The 23,715-nt window shown below is 40.0% G+C and overlaps 1 protein-coding gene across 6 annotated transcripts in view; it reads left to right on the top strand.

Moving 5' to 3' along the window:
* add1 (adducin 1 (alpha)) overlaps positions 1 to 23,194 on the top strand; it is a 29,592-nt gene extending 6,398 nt beyond the window's left edge. Inside the window, exons 2-17 of one of the 6 annotated variants that reach the window (XM_085359839.1) lie at positions 5,770 to 5,978; positions 6,394 to 6,556; positions 6,740 to 6,891; positions 8,486 to 8,566; positions 8,735 to 8,884; positions 8,972 to 9,115; positions 9,206 to 9,304; positions 9,626 to 9,799; positions 9,884 to 10,141; positions 13,235 to 13,330; positions 13,438 to 13,530; positions 14,903 to 14,989; positions 15,952 to 16,108; positions 16,842 to 17,195; positions 18,114 to 18,203; positions 20,967 to 23,194. In XM_085359839.1, coding sequence (XP_085215965.1) covers positions 5,784 to 5,978; positions 6,394 to 6,556; positions 6,740 to 6,891; positions 8,486 to 8,566; positions 8,735 to 8,884; positions 8,972 to 9,115; positions 9,206 to 9,304; positions 9,626 to 9,799; positions 9,884 to 10,141; positions 13,235 to 13,330; positions 13,438 to 13,530; positions 14,903 to 14,989; positions 15,952 to 16,108; positions 16,842 to 17,195; positions 18,114 to 18,203; positions 20,967 to 21,241 — 2,568 coding nt within the window. In that variant the 5' untranslated portion in view covers positions 5,770 to 5,783 and the 3' untranslated portion in view covers positions 21,242 to 23,194. Of the gene's footprint in view, positions 1 to 5,769; positions 5,979 to 6,393; positions 6,557 to 6,739; positions 6,892 to 8,485; positions 8,567 to 8,734; positions 8,885 to 8,971; positions 9,116 to 9,205; positions 9,305 to 9,625; positions 9,800 to 9,883; positions 10,142 to 13,234; positions 13,331 to 13,437; positions 13,531 to 14,902; positions 14,990 to 15,951; positions 16,109 to 16,841; positions 17,196 to 18,113; positions 18,204 to 19,015; positions 19,050 to 19,606; positions 19,623 to 20,461; positions 20,516 to 20,966 lie in introns of all 6 variants that reach the window. The other 5 variants (XM_085359836.1, XM_085359837.1, XM_085359838.1 and 2 more) reach the window with 5 other exon arrangements.
* The last annotated feature ends 521 nt before the right edge of the window (positions 23,195 to 23,715 follow it).

Here is a 23,715-nt window from a genome sequence, read left to right as displayed (position 1 = left end):
TAATTCCAAGTTGTGCTTTCTGACACTGACTGCCTTGGAGTGTGATGTTGGCCCACAGCTGTTCTTACATAACAGCAATCTTTATAGGCTGTCCTGTGTTTCCATGGTGATGTGTTTGGTTTCCAAGGCAACTGTACTCCTAACAGGAGCTGAGGCCAGCTGAACACATGCATCTACATTTCTTAGGAGAAAGGAGGAAAGGGCCTGGTGAAATGGCAAACTTTCTGTGTCTGATGATGTTTTGCTTACTCTGTCCACAAGGAATAAACGCTTTTGAGATCTGATCATTTGTCACTTGTAAACAGCAGAAAAGAGTTGCACTGAATATGCTCCTGCTGGAATTTGCAGTGTCTGCTGTTTAACAGCTGGAGGGACTCTGTTGATGTTTGAAGTGAGGCTGAGTGGAGTAAGAAATTATGTATCAAATGCTTTTGAGATAGCAGTGAAAGTGACCTTATTCAGTGCTGTTTGAGGGTTTTGTTAAATGCATAAAATTAAATGTTCCTTTTGACCTTTCTGTGCTTTGTTTACGCAGGTATGGCAGTGGATTTGAAAGCTAGCAGATTATTGTGTACCCTTTGTCTTCTTTCTCTCACAGCTCTCCTTCTCTCATCTGCCTCTATGTGGTTTGAATATAATTTAAGAGATACATGGTTCCACCTGAATTTGCAGCACTAAGCAGAACTTTTAGCATTGTGCATTGCCGGTTTGGATTCTAGGGTGATGGCAGCTTTAAATGAAAGGATCCTATTACAGTGTTCCTGCAGTCCTTTAGTCCGCAGAGTTGGCTCAATGTGAACAAGATTTAGGATTCCAATCAGACCTAAATGTTGTTTTCATGGTTTTACTATATTAACTTTGCCTCAAAGAACCTTATTAATTATTAGTATCTCCAAAACATTTTTTTTTTTTTAAATCAAAAAACCTATCAGTACTTGTCTGATTAGAAACTTCAACACAAGCACAAATTTCTTCATTGCCACCGAGTGCTAATGGACTGAAAAAGATGCAGAGTTAAAGCTTTTATAAACAGTCTCAATTTTGATATTGATTCTAGGGCATTAAGCTCAAATGGATAATGCTGATATGTTGCTGACTTGCGATAAAATGCTGTGGGCCATTAGTGTCAATAATATCTGTAGGTTCTTTTTTTTTTCCCTAACCAAAGTAAGTCACAAAAGTCCAGTTTCATCAAACGCGGTTTATTTATGCACTTATTCTGTGAAATATCATATAAACATTTTGCGGTCTTACAATTCACGCGGTTTCAGATTGTGAAAATGCTGGCAAACTTTCTCCACTTCTCAGATGGCTCTAAATTGGTGTGTTTTACACTCAGCATGAAAAGGTATATTTCTGTATTGTGGTGTTGATTTTTCTGCGTTTCTTGACTGTGGGTACAATTTCTTTGCCTCATTGCCATTAACAGTTAACACCATCAACAGGAAATGTAACGTGGCTTTTCCGCAAATTAAATCAAAGTGAAAAAGATGTGACTAACTGTCTGGAAGCATTGAGACCTTTTTCTGGTAACCCACTCTGACATGGGTCAGTGTTTGAAGAACTGCAGACACTGCAGTGTTGTCAGATAGCTTTGGTATGTGTTAGTCTCAACTCTGCCTGTAGCTATTATGTATAAAGTGAAATGATTGTACAGTGATTTTAAAAAGTTTATGATGTATGAATAGCTTACTCTAGAAGAGGTCACTGCCTTGCAACAGCATGTAACAGCTGTTTTGGACGCTAAGTGATGCAAATTGTCTTTCTTAGCCTGATTTAATTAATTTGGCACATGGGCATCAGGGCAGCTGGTGTGGTGCTGCAACTTCAGCAGAGGCGATTGTGATGGTTTTTGAAAGTTCAGCAATATCTGCCCACCTTCAAACCACAGCTTTGCTCGATCATCAGAGCTGCTTCCAAATGTTACTGTTTGCTCAGCATTGGTAGGATTTTACTCGTGATATGTAAACAGTCAGTTTTTTAGGTGGGGGATCAGTGAGGAGTGAAAGAAGAATGTTGATACTGATAAGTGAAAAAGGATTGGCCCGATTGGTTAGTCTGATAATTGCATGATCCCTGCATACATGCATAAAATACTTACACTTATTGCACCTTTTTAAAGAGCATTCTTTGGGTTTTAAGTTGTCGTTCTGGATGTTTTGCACATCACACTAGAGCCAAAATGATTATCACTATTTTTTTTTAATCTGTATTGAGATTCTGATTATTCATTTTTAGTGACAAAAATGTTTTTATTACACTTTCGTGTGAACATAACAGTGCTTTAACATCCATGTTGTGCTACATTGCAGCTAATGTACAGATTTTTAGCATAAAGATAAAATTTGTCCTCCTCGTTCATGTAAATTCAGTGAATTTCTCAGAAGAAAATTTGTAAATAATGAATCAAGTTTCACCAAAACGTAACACTAACTGAAATACATTTACATTGAGCTACAATCCTGGTAATTAAAACATTTTTGCAGACAATGAGGTCCACTTGACCTACGTGCCTCTCCTAGAGGCAAAATATAAAGTCTTTAATTCGTGTTGCTTTGCAGTGCAACAACAGCTCTTCAGCACTCTATGATTTCCTCTTGGTTAACATCACTAAAATTATTTCCTAACAATGGATGGTGATGTTCACCTTTGACTTTGGTTATCTGTCTATCTGTAGTATTACTTATCCATACTAGTCCAGGAAACTTGCACCGTGCTGGGAACAGCTGTGATCGGCTCGTGGAGGCATTAACTTGGCGCTGATTTAGGTATCGCTTGATTTGCTGTTACTTGGTGACTTCAAAAACTTCATTTAATTATTGGAAGCGAAAATTGGGATGGATATTAAAATGTGATTAATTGTGCAGCTCTCCATCAAACTAAATATAGTCGATTTTTTTCATATTTTTAAGCAGCGTGACAAAAGCTGCCACTGCTTCAGTTTTTAAAATGATTGATTTGCCCCTTCATGTACTGAGGATCCGTCATTAACACCTTTTAGCTTCACATGACACATTAATGGCTGAAGAGCAGAAAGCTTTGTACTATGACCTGTAAAAGTTGCTTTTCTAGTCCTATTGAGGCTCTATGTGATTGGCATATATTTCAGTGACTTCATTCATAATGATTCATCAGGTTGAGATCTTCCATGATTTGTGGCAGATGGCTTAAATATATGTGCAAAAGTACACAATCAAAGCAGTGCTGCTGACAAATTTTATTAAATATGTAACATTTTATGCTGTACATTTAAAAAATAAAGTATATTTTGTTGATAGAGATTGACCAACAACATGGAAAAAATTACTATTTGGAGATTCCCTTGCATCATTAATAGGCCAGGGACAGAGGATCTCTCTCCCTAATGAGTGTCTGGCACCAGATCTCAGTGCTCTGTATTCCTCTGTCAATAACTCACGCCCTAGTTACATGACTGAATCAAAACTGAGTTTTTTTCCTGAATGGTTTCAAAGAGTATGCAGCCTCGCTGTCTTTTCTCATTCTCTTATTTCTTAATTGCACTTTAAGTTGGTTTTTATGACAAAAGGAAAGCAACAGATAGGAAAACAAAAGGTGAAGAACATAAAAGTGCTTGATTTTAGGAAATTGGGGACGAATGCCATTGCAAAGATAGCCATGTCAACCTCAGCTGTCTCCTCTTTGGACAGAGTCTGGAGTTTCCTTACACGTGGAAGACGTAAGGATTATTTTGTTTCAAGTATTTACATTTTCATTATTTTGCTCAATGAGTAATACTAAAAATGATGACAATTCTATACACTAACCTTTTTGATAGAATGCACAAAATGTAGGAAATGCATGTTTAGTTTGAATGTAATTGGTAAATTGAATTTAAACACATTTATCTTAAAATAAGGGTCTTTTTTTTTTTAAACATAATGCTAAATAAAAGCAAATGTATAAAAGTGCAATTAAAAGATGGAACCAAGCAGTAAAAGCAACAGTTACTTTGTATCTCGGCACTGCTGGAGTGAGAGGTCTGCCGAAAGCCTTTAATTGAAATGCATAGGGGACAACAAATGGCACTAAAGTTGGACATCCCATAAGCATTAGGAGGTAAATCAATTGACCAGCCAAACTAGTGCTGCTAAATGTAACTGCTATCTTTAATGGGTCTCAGACTTTTGTGATGTGCTTTACTGTGTTTAAGTGACATGTTTACTGATATTAGATTTTAAATATTAGATTTACAATAATTACTTTGATATGATACACACCTGTTATCATACTTAATAAAGACACTTTAATAAAGAGACGGTGCATGTTTAGGACTTATCTTTGGTCTCTGTCAGTGGTCTTTAATTATTATATTGTTGGTCTGACTATACCACACATGAAGGTATTACAACCTGCCTATCTGTTGTACAGATTAAGTTTATTAAGTAAAAAAAATTGGACAAAGTATTGTTGGTGTAGAATTTGCAAAACGGGAAACCAAGTCCTGATTTAAATTCGTGACCTCAGATCTGTGGAAATATTGGTGTTATTGATGTGGAAAATCTCAGAACACCAATAAAAGCGGACAGGAAGAGAAAAAAGAGGGTCCGTCAGCTCCCTCTGTGATGCTGGATGCTTTGAGTTCAGTATGCTGTTGTCATGGCACTTTTGGCTCAACAATTTGTATTGATTTGAACTAATGGGCTGGCTCACACACACACACACACACACACACACACACACGCTTCCTCATGAGTTTGTCTGTGCCCTTCAGAGTCAGCACTTGAGTACTTTGTCCAGTGACAGACAGCTGCAAACTATTTATCCTTACAAGCACTCAGCCAGGAGGATCAACTTGGATCTACTATAAATCTGGCTTCATGTCTGCAGATCCCTCACTATTGTTGTTGTCAGTTTATAGTTTTATAGCAGCTGCTTTAGGTAATATGCAAAGCTGTAAGAAGTAACTGTTAGAATTAGCGGGCTATATGCTATAAGTCATGTCAACAACATAACAGAACATGCACTGTTATAGCTCACATGACTGAGCAGGGAAACCCATACACTGTAAGGCTATAGCAGAGGCCTGATTTTGAGTTCGCCTCAAGGTCATTTACTGCTCATCTTCCCCTTGTTTGTTCTCCCAGCTTTTGACTTTGCATCACTGTCCTATCTAAATGAAGAAAAAAAAAAGTAAATATCTATCACAAAGATTATGAAATAACAAGATACAGCTGGCTGTATTTTCAGTTTCTTTTATTTCCTTTGGCCAGAGTTGACAGTGGAGTGCTGTTGTGATTTCAGGAAACACATTGTGGAAATCAATGATAACCTCTATGTGGTCACATGACCAAGGCAGGATGTAAGGGCGGTATGGTTTGCATGATTGGCTTTCTGGTTTAATGATGGGTGATTCTCATTTCCTCTTTTACAACAGGAAACTTCCTTAAGTTAAAGCACTTTGTAACCAAGCTTCAAATACAGATGGTGTTGACTGTTATGATGGAAATCTATATACTGTATGTCAGACAGTACATAGGTGTGCCATCAAAACACACACAGAAAGTACTAATTTTGATTTATATTCTAGTAAAAGGATAACCACTTAAAACATGAATTGCTTTCAAATTATATGTTTAGCAGTTTTTGAATTAGTGTTAAATTGAACAATTTCTTTCTCATTTTACAGACTACATTATGACCGTAAGAGCTACATTAAGCCTACCACACAAACCCACTTAAGAAATGTACAATGTTACTATTTGTTTTACTCTATTAGATGTTTAACAGTAGTCTCTGACACGGTTACAGGAGGCCAGCCCAGGATGAACGGCGAGTCAGGTGCCGGGGTGGTGACAGCCCCCCCTCCCACCACAGCCCCCCACAAGGAGCGATATTTTGACCGGGTAGATGAGAGCAGTCCAGAGTACCAGAGGGAGAGGAACATGGCACCGGACCTGCGACAGGACTTCAACATGATGGAGCAGAGGAAGAGAGTCTCCATGATCCTACAGAGCCCCGTCAGTAGGACGTATTCATTAATTCTGCTTGTTCATGTTGTTTGGTTTTCATGGATCAGAGTCAGGTCATGGTTCATATGTTCAGAAATCTCTTGAGTCGTTGATTCGTCAGCAGAATGCCCAGGACAGTGAAAAAATTTGTTCAGAGGTCGATTATATGCATGAAAAGCACTGATGTGTAAGTTTTTACTGTGCAGAGAGAAGCTGAAGAAGTTGCCCTTTCATACAGGCTCAGTTTTATGCATTTTTGAATCTAATTAATATTAGATCTGTGTAGATCCGTGGTTATTTCTGCCTTTAGGATTTGCCCTGTTTCTGAAAGTTACTCTTACCACCCTTTAAAATTCAAAGTTGATCATTTGTTCGTTTTGTTGTTTTTTGTTTGTTTGTCGTGTCTGTGTCAACGGCCCTCCAGGCCTTTTGCGAGGAGCTAGAGACGATGATCCAGGATCAGCTGAAGAAGGGAAAGACGCCCACAAGCCTATTGGCTCTGCAGCAGATCGCAGATTTCATGACCACCAGTATGCCTTCCATGTACCCTGCAGCACCACAAGGAGGCATGGCGGCACTCAATATGAGTAAGCAGAGAAGAGAATGGCTGTGTGTGACTTCTTGACCTCAGCCCTGCTGTGTCTGTGCTCACAATGAGTAATGCAGAGCATGCCAGAGTTGATTTCAGCACAAAGACTCTAGTCAGATTTCAGTGGCAGAACCCATCTAATTGTTGTATGTGAGATTGCCTTTTCTTTCTTTCTTCACAGGTTTGGGAATGGTGACTCCAGTCAATGATCTGCGTGGCTCTGACTCCATCTCCTACGACAAGGGCGAGAAGCTGCTGCGCTGCAAGTTGGCTGCCTTTTATCGGCTGGCTGACTTGTTTGGCTGGTCTGAGCTCATCTACAACCACCTCACAGTACGTTCATTCATTCCATAATAAAACGTCAGGTTGATATTTTGACACAGCTTTTAGTATGCCCATGCAGTCTGAGTCTGATGCATTGCTGCATTTTAGAAGCAAGTCTTGTAACTGTACAATGATCCTGGGATGATTCTGGGTGGTTATTTTTAAGCCCCTTTTTAAATCAAGGATAGAGTTTCAATTTCAATGGTAACTGGGATGTGTGTACAATCACCAGTCGAAACAAATAAGACTTTCAAAAGTTTGACTGTGTCACAAAATAAGGTGTAAAACATATTTTTCCTGCAGTTGACACTTCCACTGCCCATAATTTCATAAAACGATGGCTTCAGTGAAGGCTTAATTCAGAGTGCTAACCTAAACAGGTCTCTTTACACCCAAAGAGACCACTGAACAAATACTATGTTTGTTCACATTATTGTCCAATAAGCAAAGAAGTAAAAAGCCCTACATCTTTTACTGTGATAATCAGCAGAGAGACATCCCAAAGATCTTCTAGAATCAACTCTCACAACTCGTTACCTATACAGGGAGTTACTTGAAAGCATTATCTAAATAGCTTTAATGTTAGTGGTCAGCAGAATGTATAACTGAAAATATACTCTGTTCTAGGGCTGCACGATTAATCGTTAGAAAATCGTGATCTTGATTCATACTTATGTGCGATCTCATTTCCAAATGACAACGATTAAAAAAAGAAAAAAAGACGACAATTGTACCGCATTTTGATCCGGGACGTAATCTGCATGAAAACAAGCGCTCACTCTTCCTGCTCAACAAATGACAAGGGCGGAGCCTTATACCACGTGATACAGAAGCTGTGCCGTGTGATGCTAAAATTAGCAGGGAAAAAACAACGGAGAACACGTCAGGGATGACGAGAAAGTGACAGGAGAAAATCCGTCCCGGTCAACCACCCAAACATCAATAACGGGAACCTTATACAGCGCTTCCCTATACCCGTCGAACTCCTGCAGGCACAAAGAAATTACGGAGGCTATTACTTATCACCTGACCAAAGATATGGCTCCCATCAACACTGTGCAAAACGAGGGATTTAGGAAAATGATCAACACCCTAGACAAACGCTACACAGTCCCAACCCGCAACTATTTTTCTATTGTTGCACTACCTGCTCTATACACGCAGCGTCGAGCAACGGTGGAGACGGAATTTCAAGCAGTACAACATTTTGCGGCAACAACAAAGTGTGAGACATTTGTTGTTTTTATGTTTTTTTATTGTTTTTATGTTCAGTCTCAACTGTTACGAAGTTGATGTGCAGTTAATAAGTGCAATAAATATTTATACTGGAAAAGAGAATCGTGAGAGAATCGTGATCTCAATTCTAAGCCAAAAAATCGTGATTCTCATTTTATGCAAAATCGTGCAGCCCTACTCTGAACAGTGCACTAATCTGCACAGTAACTCCAGTTTTTGTTTTTTCCTCCACCATTTTTGGCTATTTGTAAATTTCTGCCATAGAAATTTACTTCTGTTCAGGATTCTGTGAGTGTTGTTTCCTCACAGTGCTGCTCAGTTTGAGCCACCTTCAGTAATCTAACATTGCTGTGTTCTTGTCTTACAGGTCAGAGTGAATTCAGACCAGGAGCGCTTCCTTATTGTTCCCTTTGGGCTCCTTTACAGTGAAGTCACTGCCTCCAGTTTGGTAAGAAGCACTTCAGATCATTAATCGAGGCTTTGTTTTCCCTTTGTTATTGAATGAAGCAATTTCCCCTCATATTATAATACCTTGAGCTGCATGAGTTTACATCTTTTGAGATTAAGTTTTCAAAACGGGGTTATACAACCTCATACAATCTGCTATTCCATCTAGGTGAAGATTAATCTCCAAGGTGAAATGGTAGACCGTGGCAGCACCAACCTTGGAGTCAACCAGGCCGGTTTCACTCTCCACTCTGCCATCTATGCTGCACGTCCTGATGTCAAGTGTATCGTACATATACATACACCTGCAGGGGCAGCGGTAAGCAACAGTAGTGCATGCTGTAAATTTACAATTTAAAAACATAGTTGGTTAGGTGTTGTCTGAGCCTGTTTATTTTTTTTGCAGGTGTCAGCCATGAAATGCGGACTGTTACCCATCTCTCCTGAGGCCCTATCCCTGGGTGAGGTGGCCTACCATGACTACTACGGCATCCTCGTGGATGATGAAGAAACTACTCTTATACAGAGAAACCTTGGCCCTAAAAGCAAGGTAACAGCAGAGTCTTTGTGTGTGTAATAGAAATCAAAAGGAGAGAATTTATTTCTAAAGGGAATTTTCTTTTTATTTCGTTTGTTTCAGGTGTTGATCCTTAGGAACCATGGCTTGGTGTCAGTAGGTGAAACAGTGGAGGAGGCTTTCTATTACATCCACAATCTGGTCACTGCCTGTGAGATCCAGGTAGGACACTGAACCACCTGGTAGTGGTAACACATTGAAATTTTTTAATGTCAAACGATCCGTAATATTCTGGCTTTGTTGTTTCATGTGGTTGTCATACATGTTTGTATGCGTTTTTCACAACTAATGCTTTTGTCCGTTGTCTCTTTGTCTCTTTATACATGTTCATCTGTCCTTGTGTTGGATGTCTGTGTCTCTTCCTTGATGTGCTTGTGTCCTCATTCTCTTTTTTTTTTTTTTTTTTTTTTTTGGTTTTGTTTCTGGATTCTGGATCTTTCGATGGTTTGGTCTGTTTGTATACCCCCCCTTAATATTTTGTAGGTACGAACACTGGCCAGCGCTGGAGGGCCAGATAATCTGGTGATGTTGGACCCTGGGAAATACAAGTCACGCCCACAGGTCCCTGAGCCAGCTGGTGACGGGTCCTCAACCCATCCCAAGTGGCAAGTCGGGGAGCAGGAGTTTGAAGCCCTCATGAGAATGCTCGACAACTTGGTAAGCACAAAGGGAGAGGGATGATTTAAGTTATATGCAAGACACATACATAGTCACACATTTTTTTGCTTTGTCTCCATCCAGGGCTACAGAACGGGCTATCCTTACCGCTGCCCAGCCTTGCGAGACAAAGGTAAAAAGTACAGTGATGTGGAGATGGCCTCCTCCGCCCACGGTGGTTACTCATATGGGGAGGACAGTGACTCAGGTGCTCGCTCCCCATTGAAACACAGCTTCCAGCGCGGCCAGCGCGACAAGACCCGCTGGCTAAATGCCAGCGGCCGCCCCGATGAGCCCTCTGAGGACGGGGCCGACGGCAGCAGCCCCAAGTCGAAGCCTAAGGTGTGGACGAACATAACACATGATCACGTCAAACCCTTGCTGCAGTCTCTCTCGTCCGGTGTCTGCGTGCCAAGCTGTATAACCAACTGCTTGGTCTGTGCCTACCTTATTGTTCATAGTATAGATTTTACAGCTACCTTGTTGGTGGTAACGGGTAGATGGTCGGCATCCTGAGGGTCTGAGTACAATGAAAATGAAAAGAATGTTGCAAGTTTTTCACGTTTTCTCACAGAACTGCTTGCCTGCTAAAATGCAAGTCGGTGCAATCTATCTTTTTACTGCTTTTTTTTCTTAGTGCTTAAATGCCCCAGTAATCCATCTTTCTACTGCAGTCTCTGTACTTCACAGCTTACCTCACAGCTGTGATTATGTCTTGACTATTTTTACTCTTATTCTGGTATCCTAATACTTCATGATGCCCGGCCAGCTGCCCACAGCATGCCCCACTGCATGTGTAGTAGTGAAATGCATTGTTGGTGTTGATGTTTTTCCCAGAGGAGCGAGCAGCAGGGGTGTGGCATGAGTCTGCAGGTAGGCAGGTGAATGTGGCACAAACAGGTGATGTTGCTCCTGACCACCGTATTGTTCACAATCCCTTAATACACAACTGTGCATCGTGACGTTTGTTGCTTAAAGAAGAGTGAGAAGATAATGAAGTAAAAAAAGAAATTAAGAAAAAAAGTTCTTTGAGTTTTGAGGCTTTATTCACCAAAAATCTTTAGGAATCTGTATAGACGTACTATAGAGTAAAGAAGGAAGGTGGCATGATGAGAGTATTTATTTTTCCAGGTTAAATATACTTTACACACACTGGATTATTCCAGATTTACTTCACTACAGAGTTATGCAGCCTGCTCCTTTTTTAAATTTTCCTCAAACACTTGCAACTGTTCCCAGTTGTGCATTTGTGCGTTTCCTCCTATTATTCATATTCTCTCTAATCTTCTGATTTCAGTTTTATTTCCAAAGTGGCTTTGAGCACCTCAAGGCCTGCATGAGTGGATCTGTTTGGGGCGGGGTTCAAAAAAAAAGAAAGAAAGAACTAAAACTTTTGAAATTTGACCTGACCCTTGAATTAATTATCTCCTGTTGGGAAAGTAGGAAATGTTGTGTGTGAGACTCTTTCTCAGTGAGTATATCGTGTTTACATGTTCATCTCATACTCAACCAACCCAATCCAGCTACTTCCATCAAGATTCCCTTCCTCATCTATCTTCTAGTTTGGCAGCTAACCAGCCAAGCTTGTAACAAACACAGGAATGAAGTCATGAGCTTATGCTTACACATGCCTAGTTTTCAAAGGTTGAATTAAAGCATTTTGCATGAAAGCTGAAGATTTGATTTCTGTATTCACCTGCTGCTCATTCAGTTTGGTGCGGAAATGGGTTTTCCCTGCAATCATGCTGAGCATTACCAGGTTTGTGTTACAACCATGGGTTGTTTCTTCACATTAAGAGGAACACATTATTTAGCAAGACACCTAACACTTTGATCCTCAGCTGGGTAAGATATTCTTAGTCTGTGGTGTTGTGACATTCGATTTCTTTGTCCCAACATGGGCGGGTGTCCTCGGGTGTATTTCTCTCTTATCTCTGTCGTCCTTGTTGTTGTGTATCAGCCTGGAAAATGACTTTGGTGATGCCAGCTCACCCCTCACTGCCACTCTCGCTTCGTAAGCCAGCCTCATCGTCTTAGTCACCCACTCAGCCACCCTGTCATGTCTCACTTCTCCCTCACAACTAACCACCCACCCAGCTCCTTATTCCCCTCCACGCCTTACCCTTTTTACCACTTTTTGTTTCTCCATCCTGTGATGTTTTCAGTTCTTGTTTTTAAGTTAAAATAGCATATCAATGATGATGACAAATGAGGGTTTTTTGTTGATGAAAGAAGTTGGTTGTAGCACCAGTGATGCTGCTGTGGAGCACAGTGACAGTCTTGTGACCAAAAAAATAACAAAGTCAGAAATTTAGGATGACTGCTGCTGTGACCTGGAACGCAGCGTGATGTGACTCACCGGTCAACACGTCACTTGTTATTAAAAAAAACAAATACAAACCCAAACACAACATGGAAGTAAAACCAAATGTTTCTTGGAATCCCAAAGAAGAAAATGAAGTTGAGTCATCCAAACAAAAACTTGTTTTTGTGACTGCATCGAAGAGGAGGATGCAGGGGGAAACAATGCAGCGGAGGGACCAAAGCGTATTAGATCAGTGTTATACAAGTGATTTGTAATGAACTTATAGCTGCTAGGTCTGCTTAAATCTGTGTATAGGCACCTTTAAACATTTTGTCATTTATTATCTCAAAGGCAGATGAGTTTATACTCACCTAAATAATGTTAAACACGGTGTTTGCTGTAAATCCTTTAATGTCAGCTCTGATTTCACATTTGCCTTCCAACAGCCTACTGTTCCTTGATCTAAGACATGGATGTCAGAATCATTACCCCTGTTGTTGTCGCCCCGCTGGGCGGTGTGAGCGCTCAAGTTTATAAATGTGATAACTAGAGAACGAGGCAAAGTAGGATTTTTGAAATTCATACCATAGGTGTATCTGCTAAGTGACCTTAACCTCAGGAGTCAAGGCTCAATTTTTCAGGCCAGTTCTGGCCCACAGGCCTTATTTTTTTGACTCTTAAGTACTAACCTAAATGATCATTTCCAAACTGATTTAAGCTTCCCAGTCACATTTCATCTAGTATGAAATCTAGTAACGTCAGGTATGAAAATCTACCGCTTTATTGTATGTTTAGTCATTCTGTGGAAATGAAGCGTCAGTTAACATTCTGTATTACTGGGAAAATCCTATATAATACATTGATAAAGTAGCCTTGGATAGATTATGTTGGTTGTGGTGTAGAGGAGTCCCCTGAATTTAAAGTGGAAAAGGCGCCTCATCATCATTGGTTCACTTTTTTTTTTTTCTTTTCCCCCCATTCAGACCAGTTTTGTCAGTTTCAGTTGAGCATGATTCTTGTTTTGTGAAGCCTGCATAGTATTGTCTGATTATATTTTTGTGCTTGGGTTTGTCATGTCATTTCATGTGTCTGGTTTTAGCTGGTTTTAACTCTTTATCTGGTGTTTACAGTGGACAAAGGAAGATGGGCTCCGCCAGGCTGCTGCAGTCAATCAGTTCATCCCACTGAACACCAACCCAAAGGAAGTCCTGGAAATGAGGAATAAGGTATCACAGCGTTCTCCTGTTTGCTTTAAGTGTTTCGTCCTTCTAGGAGCATATTTAACAGGATACTTTTATTGTCCTTTTTATGAGTTGAATATTTTTGTTTGTAGATCCGGGAGCAGAACCTGCAGGACATAAAGACAGCAGGGCCCCAGTCTCAGGTTCTGTGTGCCAGCACTGTGGTCGAACGCTCCTTTAACCAGGTCAGTGTGAGAACTGAGCACTGAAACACCTCACAGCTACAACTCTCCTGACCTGGAGATGAATGTGCACTGTTGAACTAGCTTGATTTGTGTCTGTTAGTGTCTTCTATTGAGGTTGGCTCAGTTAAAACAAAATCTACATTCTGTCCAGGTCAGGAGTTTCCCTCCTAAACCAAGAGGCTGCAATGTGTGAATATTGTGCATGAAGCTGTACTGGCCACTGTGAACTCTAACGAAAGACATGGTTGCTACTAAAATCAGATTTATGACAGAATAACTACGAAGAACAAAAATATGTCATCCGTTGTGTTTACCAGAGCATGGGTGACTTTAACTTTAATTATTCTTTGATCACAGAGAGTGTCAATCTGGCAGGTGAGTAGTAAGTGAGAGAGGCAACCTCATTCTCCTCTCCAAACCTGCCAGCTCAGGCTGTGTCCATATTCATACATTGTCTTTCCTTTGTTTTAATTTGCTTTTAATATTTATTTTGTTTGTAGCAGAGTAATGGTTGTTACCTTACACAACATTTGCAAGCTGGTCTCTTACAATGCTAAAATGATTTCCATGTTATAGTCAAATAATTGTTTTTTTTGTTTGTTTTGTTTTTTTTAAGTGCATGAGTGAGGGACAAAGCAAAGCAGTGGGAACATCCTAAAATGTTTCCCCCTGCCGTTTGTCTGCATGACTCGTCCTTCCTGTCCAGCGTTGGTTTTTAGCTAAGTTAATAGCTCTGGTAAAACAGAGCTCTTAATCGTTTTTGGATTAAGATAATAAAGCTATAGGGGGTAATTTAAAACGTTACCAGTGCATAACTGCTGATTAACTGCTGTTTTGCACTGTGTAGCACCCCCTTGTGTGGAGAGTTTGCCTTTACAGTGCATGTTTCTGGCTCTTTGTTCAGTCACTGCAAGCCTTTTCATAACCCTATGACTATTTGCGGAACCATCTCTCTGCATGTATTTCCAATATATGTTTGTATGGAATGGTGTGAATGCAGAGGTGGAAAGTCATTAAACGCAACGATAACTGAAGTATTATTATGAATTCATAGTAAATGAATACAACAATGTTGGGTTATTTTAAATCAGTTTATGCTCTTTGGGCCTCCTTTTTAAAGCTATGCCCACCAGAGTTGACTTTGTGAGATCATGTATTTGAACACCTTTAAACACAACACAATACTATACAACTTAACTTTTGTACTGAAATGAGATATAATCATAGTCTTTCCCCCTTTGTGCTTGTGTGTGTGAAAGGTTTGTGAATATTTGCGCACCTTCGTGGCTGCTTGGACCAGTGTTAATCTGAATGTTCTAGTGTTAGAGCTGGGTTTTGCCTCTCCCCCCCCTCACTGGGTTTACTATTGCAGGACGCCCCTCTGTCTGACTGTACAGACACTATTGATGGCCTTGATGTGTCCGAGGGCTCCTATAGTCCTGCTAAATCTATTAGAAAGGTACTCACTGCTCCAATCACTTTTTTCACACCATTATTCGATCTGTGAGACAGCAGATAGGCAGATATCTGGAACTAATGAGTGATAGTTTAGTGAGAGATTACAGGGGTTTTTGAACGTTGTGACTGGTTTTCTTCAACTGACAATTTTGTTGTTGGTAAGGATACTTCATGTTCAGTACACTCTGCTGACTCTGTCTGAAGGATGGATATTTTTTCAGACTTTTGTTTTTAACCCAAGAGGAGCAGTGAAAAGTGCTTAGATCCAGTAACATTGTGAATTTTACTGCATGTATAACAAATTGTGTGATATATAAACAACTGACTTACAGTAATATTCATCTCAAGTTGTGTATTGTAGTGGTCTGTGCTGTGAATTCCCCACACCCCCTATATGACACAGCTATCTTAACTCATGCACATACATCCTCTGTGTAAGCAAATGGCACATACTTACAATGGGTGGGCGGGCTATGTGTGCAAGGCCCAGAAATGCTTTTATGTGAAATAAAAGGTTATTGTGAGTGCACAAAGGTTATGAATATTTGCTTTGTAACTATTCTGTTACGCTGTTGGCTTGGACTGCTTGAACTGGACTCTTCAGTGCTTTGCTATATCAAAGCTAATTAAGTCTTAAAAGAATACCAAAGGTTTCTCTTTTCTTATGTGTTTTGTTTTGGGTTTTTCCCTTTTTTGTGCAGTTTTTAATGAGGAAACTTCCTAACTTTTACTTCTGCCTTACATTTATGAATTCATGGCTGATGATGCTAATATTGTGTTTCTGCCTGCATCTTATCTAATATTCACACTTCAGACTACATTTTGTTTGTAAAGAACAACTACAGAAATACAGAAATTTCTACATATAAAATGCCATTTATAGCTTACAGTACGTGGATTTTATTATTTTTTTGATCTGCTGATTGTGCTTTCCCTTCTCCTCCCCTTCTCTGTGTTCTGAAGGGTGAACTGGTGACTGCATCCAAGGCAATCATCGAAAAGGAGTATCAGCCCAAGGTTATCGTCAGCAAGCAGGGGCCCAACCCCTTCACCAAACTCACCGACCAGGAGCTGGAGGAGTACCGCAGGGAGGTGGAGCTTAAACAGAAAGGAGGTGAAGGTGAAGAGCAAAGCAACATTGCAACTTTTTAAAATGATTTCACCTATAAGTTTAGTCTTAAAGTAACATAAACGTGTATTGGAAGTTTGCTTTACCTGTTTGTATCTAAACATTCAATTATAAACTGTATATCAAAGATGGCTGCAATCACCATGTCATTACCCATCAGTTTGTGGGCTGGAGTTTAGTATTTTGGCCGTTGCTAATTATTTTGAATTTCACCCGCAATGTCATTCTCATTATACAGGTACAGTAAAATTGAGACTGGCGTCACTCATATGTCCATCAAAAAGTAAATAAATAAATAAATGGACAATAAATGGAGATCTCAGGGGGAAAACGTTAAAGAGTTGAGAAATGTGTTTTCTTAGCGATAAAATCAGACTTGATAACAACGCATAACTATGCGTCTTAAGGAGGGGAAAGAAACAGCATTTCACAGCTCCCTTCTTCTATAGTCCCACTTACTTGACCTTCCTCAAGAGATTTGTTATAATTGGGGCAAATCAATAATTTTCCTATTTGTGGTTTACAGAGTAAATAACGTCACAGAAAATATCTGAGCTTTCATGACCTCATAAACATGATTGGGGGAAAAAATGTAAACAATAAGACTTGAAGTACGTTTAAAATCAGCTTATTATTAAAATAAATCCTACAGAATAAACTTCATACTTGCCATACTGTGATGTTATCTCTCCACACACACACCCACATTCACACGGATTCACAGTGCAGGGTCGATCCATGAGTAGGGGGGGATCAGCCTCTGCTGTACCCAGCCCGGCGCCTCAAACGGCACAGATGGGTCAAGCCTCATCATCTCCACCGTCTGCAGCTGACTCTTCCAGCTTAGAGAAAGCCCAGCCTACAGCTGCCACACCAGCCTCTGAGCACGGCTCCTCTTCTGTCGGCGGAGCTGAGCCATCTCAGAGTGGAGCAGACTCTGCAGGAACAGTGGCAGACGATGTTTTTTCGACTGCAGATGAGGTTTTTTCAGCCCCAGATTCTCCACATAGGGACTTCCACTGTGCTGTGCTGCGAGCCCTCAGCAAGGAGCCCTCGGTGGTAGATGCAGCTAAGGCAGGTCAGGCTCCATGTACACCAGATAAAGTGGAGTCTTGCCTAAACTCTGGCCTTCCACTTCCCACCTCCCCTGCTCAGCCCTGGGACACTGGGAATCCCCCGCCTGCTGTGTTCTCTCCTTCTTCTGAGGGTTTGGAGTCTGCTGCAAGTGTTTTACCATGTGCAAGCACCCTCCATACCCACACTCTAATCTCTGAAGCCTTTGCTTGATTATTTTTTTTCCCCATAAATCCCCTGTCTCTGATGTTTTGTCGAAGGCAGATCATATACCTTTCTGCAGTTTGATTGGACGAGGGGCTGAGGAGATAGGATGCTTAGAGTAAAGTTCATTTTTAACATTCAAACCTTCTGGCTCTATTTTTTTTTTCTTCTTCTTTCAGGGTTCTCACTCCTCAAATGCAAAAAATGTTATTTAGTTTTATTTATGTATTAATTTTTGCTCTGTAGAATTAACTCTTGATGAAGCTGCATCTGAGCTCAATCATCCAATCAGAGTATCCCCTGTGTGGAGAACAATGGTCATTCTCTTCCTGCTAACTTGTCTTGGATACATCTCTGGTGGTGTCGGCTCTCCCTTCTGCGCATCTGACTAATTTCCATCAAACCTTGATTTGAATCAGGTTCTGGGGATGTTTTTAAGGTTGATTTAGTGGTGTCTGTATCAGTAGGTTTGCAGTGCTTTCTTGATTAAAGCTTACAGCTTTTGTTTATTTTGTTTAGTTTTTGTGTGTGTGTTATCTCCCCTCTCCTTTTGTGTTGCATTATGTGGGTGTTGGCACAGAATGACTCATTGACATAAAAATGTGGCTTTTAACTGTATATTTAGGCAAAAAAACCAAAACAATGATAACTACTGATAACCTTATAATCTGATGTAATGGCTATTTAATTGTTTAATGTCTACTCGCCTTTCTTCCAGATCCAGGGCAGCTTGTAGAGTCTGAGAACGAGCCCAAAGACCCCAAACCCACATCCACACCACCCAGCACCCCAATCAGAGCAGAGGAAGGTAAGTTAGCCTGCCATACTTGGCTCACTTATTTCCTACCTGGTTCAGCATGGGTTTCTCCAGTTCTGTGGCTGGAAGGTTTGGGTGTTTCTAGGGTCTACAGCGGGAATGCAGAGGCTCCTGCCTATCCACCTGCTTGTCTGTCTCTTGAGTTTGTTGTTGCTGTGGTCTTTAATAATACTACTATAAGTGTTGTGCTTTAATTTCTGTAATAACAGGCCAAGAGGTTTTGTTTATTTCATAAGAAATATTTTTAGGGCTGATAATCTGCCGAAAGCTCAGTTTGGAAATGCTGATAATAAAAAGAGCCTGTTTATCAGCTTTTGATGGACCATAGGACAGACTCATTTATTTTCTTCCTCTTGGTCTTTATTACTATTGGATTACACCCATGTCAGTGGTATCATTCCTAATGATACTGGAACTGACCTCTAAAAACAGGAAGTTATTTTTTACATTGAGCAATCTCAGTTGAAGTCATCTTAAGGGGTAAACGGGTATCTAGCTTTGATTGCAGGTGTAATCTAATACCAGAAATGTTGTTGCATAACATGTGTCTCTCTGTACAGTATCTCCTGTTCCCCCTTCACTTCCATTCTCCATCTACTTGGGGTCTATGAAGAATGGTTCCCAACCATTCTTTATTTTTGTTAATCTTCTGATATATATAAATATTTTATATATTTTTTTATCTTCATTTTACATTTTTGATTTTCCTTTTTTAATTTAACACAGTGCCTGTGGTTTGATCTGCATAGACATTTGTTTCTACTTGTGCTTTTTTCTTTTTTTGTGGCTGCGATTACAATCAGGAGATGGAAATTCAAAAGAGTACCTGTTACCATAGTAAGTATGTACTGTTCCACCTCCTCCACACCTTCATAATTAACCCGTCACCCTCCCACGCCTGTGTGTGAGCATCGACCCTGTTTTTTCCCCCCTTTCCCGCTCTTTGCATGGCTTCAGTAGCAGAGCAGTGTTCTGTGATCTAAACTAACCCCTTTTTGTCGGGGTGTGTGACTGATCAGACAGTTTAGACTCCTCTGAATCTCTTTCTCAGGGGTTGATGGGTTATTTCAGAGCTCCTCACTCATAATTAGTGTTTCAAGTTCATGCCAAGAAAAAAAATGAATGAATGAAAAAAGACTGACATTCACAAAACAAATTGCAAGATCCTTAACTCTAGTGGAGTAAGTGGAGGATGTTCCTGAAGTAAACCTCACACCGTACTTTCACTGTGTCACATTAACCTCTTTTCTTCCTGTCGACTATTCGCTATCAAACCTCTCTTGCACATTAGCACATTTCTGTAACTGTTATATGACACTGTATGTTTCTGTTCTGGGGAAAAAAAACTCAGGTAATGTTTTGAAAATATCTTTTGAATGTCGTTTGTCTTCCAGACGAGTCCTTTACCAGGTACACGAGTGCTTTATTTCTCTTGTGGCTTTCTGAGCGAACTTGCTGTTGGTTTAGCTGGTTGAAGCCAAAAGCTTGGCTGTGTGGTGGTGCTTGGTCTCCATTTTTATCTGTCTGTGTTGTTCGGCCTTATCTGTATACTGACAGACATGAAGATATGCGAAAACTGAAATGCGCTGCTGTTTTCTCGAGTCTTGTTTTGCAGTAGTCACTGTTGCATGCAAACGGTTTTTAAAAAATAATGAAAATCCAGTGCGAGCTTGCAGCAATACTTTTAGGATGCTGTTTGTGCCACTGACCCTTGAAACAGAACATCTATGATGCAGCACTTTTTTTCTTTTCTTATCTTATCTTATCTTTTTTCTTTTTTTGCTGGGAGTGTTTTTTTTTTTTTTTTTTTTGTTTGTTTGTTTGTTTGGTTTTTTAAAAGACGAGAATTAGTTCAGGTCACTAGAAAAACTTTCCAACGTCAGTACTGACTTGGAGTTTTAAGGCACTCTCATAAACAAGCTTCCCATTGGCAAAATAACCCCTCACATCATGATGACTATATGGACAAGTTTAGTATTTAGAAATTAAACGGGATCTTTGCCAACAAGTATGCAAACATCTTATTCCCTTCCCAGCAGCTTGATTAATACTGTACATACTGGTGGCTCCTGTTGATGCTTACTACTTTTTGAGAGCTGATGCAGTGTTGAATTAATTCCCTTCCCCTGAAAAATACACTAAAATACACTTTTTAAAAAAAAAGGGAAAAAAAAGAATCTTTGCGTTGTGGATGTTTCTCTGATTTGTGCGTGCTCTGTTGTATTTCATTTTGTTTTGTTTGTACACAGGGTACAAATGAACAAGGGAACTGCCCTCATTAAGATTTCCCTGTTTAAATGAAGGTAAAAGAAAGAATGCAGAGTGCTCGCTCAGGCCTGTCAAAGTGATGGAAATGAAAGGAAACAGGGAGAAGAATTCCCAATGAGAGCGGTGTTCAGTGCATCTTGGTTGAGGTTTTGCTCTGTAAAAAGCTACAAAGTTGAAGTAGTGGATTATTAGTTTTTTTTTTTTCTTTCTTTAAATGTAGTGTGAGTATTGCCTGCGCAAGTGTTAGACTTGTGGTCACTGAAGCTTTCTTAGACTAAAGCACCTTAAGTCAGTAGTGTTTGGGATGGTTTTATTATGTCACATAAATAAATGACTGTGTGGACTGCAGAGAAAGGTGGATGCATCTAAAATAGAAAATCGCATGGATTTTGCAGCTTACCCAGTTGTAGTAACGCCGCTCAGCAGTGCAGCTCCATTAGTTTGTCCCCTGAGTCCACTAACTCTCTCCATCTGCCCCTCCACCAGAGTCCTTGCCAGAACAAACCTTTAAGGATGAGAGTGACGCAGCCACCCTGAGACAGACCCTTCCAGATTTAACACCCGATGACCCTTCAGATGCTCCAGCGCTTCCTGCCGAAGACTCCACCCCCGCCACTGCCGACACAGCCGAGGGGGAGGAAGCCGCTGACGCCGGCGACCAGGAGGGTGACGAGTCTCCCAGCAAGTCCCCCTCCAAAAAGAAAAAGAAGTTTCGCACTCCTTCCTTCCTGAAGAAAAACAAAAAAAAGTCTGAGTCCTAGATTGAAGAATGTTGGATCGGTCCTCACTGCTGGCTCCTGTCTCTTTTTCTTTCTTTCTTCTTTTTTTTGTCTCTGCTTTTTGTCTGATATCATTACACCGTCAAGTTTCAAGCAGGCCACAGTTACACGCCATTACTTTTTAAAAATATATATATAATTTGCCGCTGGCTTATTAACCTATTTTCCCTTGTGTGTGCCAATTTTGTATACAATGTAAAAAATGAAATGCATAAGGTTTTTAATTAGTAGCAGCTTTTAGTTGCGAGTGAGTGTTGCATTTTGTCTCGTCCACTTCATCTGGCCTTTTATGCATGGCTCTTACTACAGGCCCACATAAGTAATGTGAGGTTATTTTATTTTATTTTTTTAGATTACTACTAAACCACTGTAACCACTAGAATGTATTGGGATTGTATCGAAATATATAAGTGTCTTTCAGCAAAAGCAAAACAAGAAAACATTGAATGCAGACAGAGAAGCTCATACCCTCTCATTTGACTGGTTTGAAACTCTGACAGCGGGAACTACAACTTGCACAGCACTAATTGCATCCCTGAAGCCGTGCATCCATGTAATTACATGTTGGCAGAGGAAGAGAGCGACACTTCAGTAGAGGACGTGCTCGTGGGAAAAAAAAAAGTCCATATTTTTTATTTTTAAATTTAAACCAATCAGTGCATTCGATATTAAACACACCTGGATGTTGGTTTTGCTTCTGTTTTTAAACACTCTAAATACCCACCTGGTTAGGTAGTTGTAAAGTGCTTTCTATCGATTTTGATTTCTACTGATTTGTATTTTTATTTTATTTTTTTTAAGTGGAATTTTATTCTAATATTTCACAGACAAGCACCATTAAAATATCCATCTGAGGTGCTTGCAAACCTGCAGATGGTGTTTTTTACTGAAGCTTTAGTGTGAGTATAGTTCACAGCGGCGTGTGAGTCAGGAAATGTGGGCAGGCATTGCGCTTAATGATTATTCTAAGGGTTGATGTAATGTATTTGCTACTGGCTTTAAGACATAAGTATGAAGGAATGTGTAAAAAAAAAAAATCTCAGTTTGTGGTTCCCATATTTTTTTCTTCCCAAGCTTGGCTTTAATTTTTAGTTTGGTTTTCTTTTTTTTTTCTTTTTTCTTTTTGCATTTACCTCTGTTTACAGTCTCAATACTACATAATGTGTATAATTCCAAACTTTATTCTGCATAAACTGTCTTATTTCACTCCCTGAATAGATTGAGCCATGATTACTTCCTGTGAGCACACTGTGAGCCTCCCTCTTTTTATTTCTTTCCTTTTTTTAATGAACTCAGACAACACTTTGAAATAGTCGGTTATAGATGCAGTTGTTACAGAACTTATAAATGGCTGTTATAAAGCATGTCTGGACCTCTTCGTGTGAAACGTCACGCTGCTCAAACCTACTTTGTCCCTGAATACCTTCACCTGTTTCCAGTTGCACAAAACAAAAAGTTCACTGGAGAAGCGCTTCCGTTCTTGTCAACCTGATGTAATCTGAAGATTGAAAATGAGTTGCGCTTGAGGTTGCAGGGCATTAATATCAAGGCCTATTCCATGCTTTGCTCGACTTGTTTCTCCATCTTGTTTTAACCCACGAGGAGCCAAAAGGCATCGCAGGTGCTTTACTTACACTGCTGAACGTATAAGCTGAGAACTCCTGAAGGACTGCATGACAAGAGTGCATCACTATAACTACCCCCTTTAGATATGGCACACTAATTTTAGTGTCCTGATAACAACAAAGCCCCCTGTAGTCCTTTGAGTGTACCATATTCTTTTTTTTGTTTTGTTTTGTTTTTATAAATTGCTTAATTTTGCTGATTTGTATCCTCAGTCTGAACTGCTTATAGTTTAAATATCTCATCATCATAACATCCACACACTTAACACTTCACTGCTTATTTGTCATGGTTATTTGCCTCCTTTCTACAACCATGAATAAAAATACTACAATTAAAATCACTTTTGTGTTATAGTGGTCATTTACAGGGAATTTCATGGTAGATGATGTAGAAGTCTCCTGCAAGGAACTCGACAACCCTTTTTTAAGTATGCAGTAATAAACTGGGTTTGTCAAGATAAGTCAGAAGAAATATAGTTTCTCTTTCGCCGCCATCCATTTAAGACTTTCTCATAGTATTTTCTTTGAAGTGGTCTCCAGCAGTAGTCCAAACTTTTTAGATGTAGTGTTAGTTTTCTGAAAGCCTGCTGAGAGAGGTCATGTTAAGACAGGCACTATTGCTTGTTTATGTTTCCTCTCTCCAGTTTGCTGAAACAGCCGATCTGTCTCTGACCGTGGTGCTGAAGTTGCATTTAAGAATTAGAATTTTACTAAATTCTCGCTCTGTTCTTAAACTCCTTCTTTTGTAGATGTGCCATAAACGCACCATAAAAACACACCATTTGTTATAGTTCCCACTGCAGGAGGTGTCTTTTAGGACCTCATTTTGGC

This window comes from Diplotaxodon limnothrissa, linkage group LG7 (assembly GCF_057381915.1).
Source record: "Diplotaxodon limnothrissa isolate DT_005_m linkage group LG7, D_limnothrissa_male_GT1.1, whole genome shotgun sequence".
Lineage (NCBI taxonomy): Eukaryota > Metazoa > Chordata > Actinopteri > Cichliformes > Cichlidae > Diplotaxodon > Diplotaxodon limnothrissa.
The sequence above is the reverse complement of the archived record's forward strand: the minus strand, read 5'-3'. Positions and strand labels throughout refer to the sequence as shown.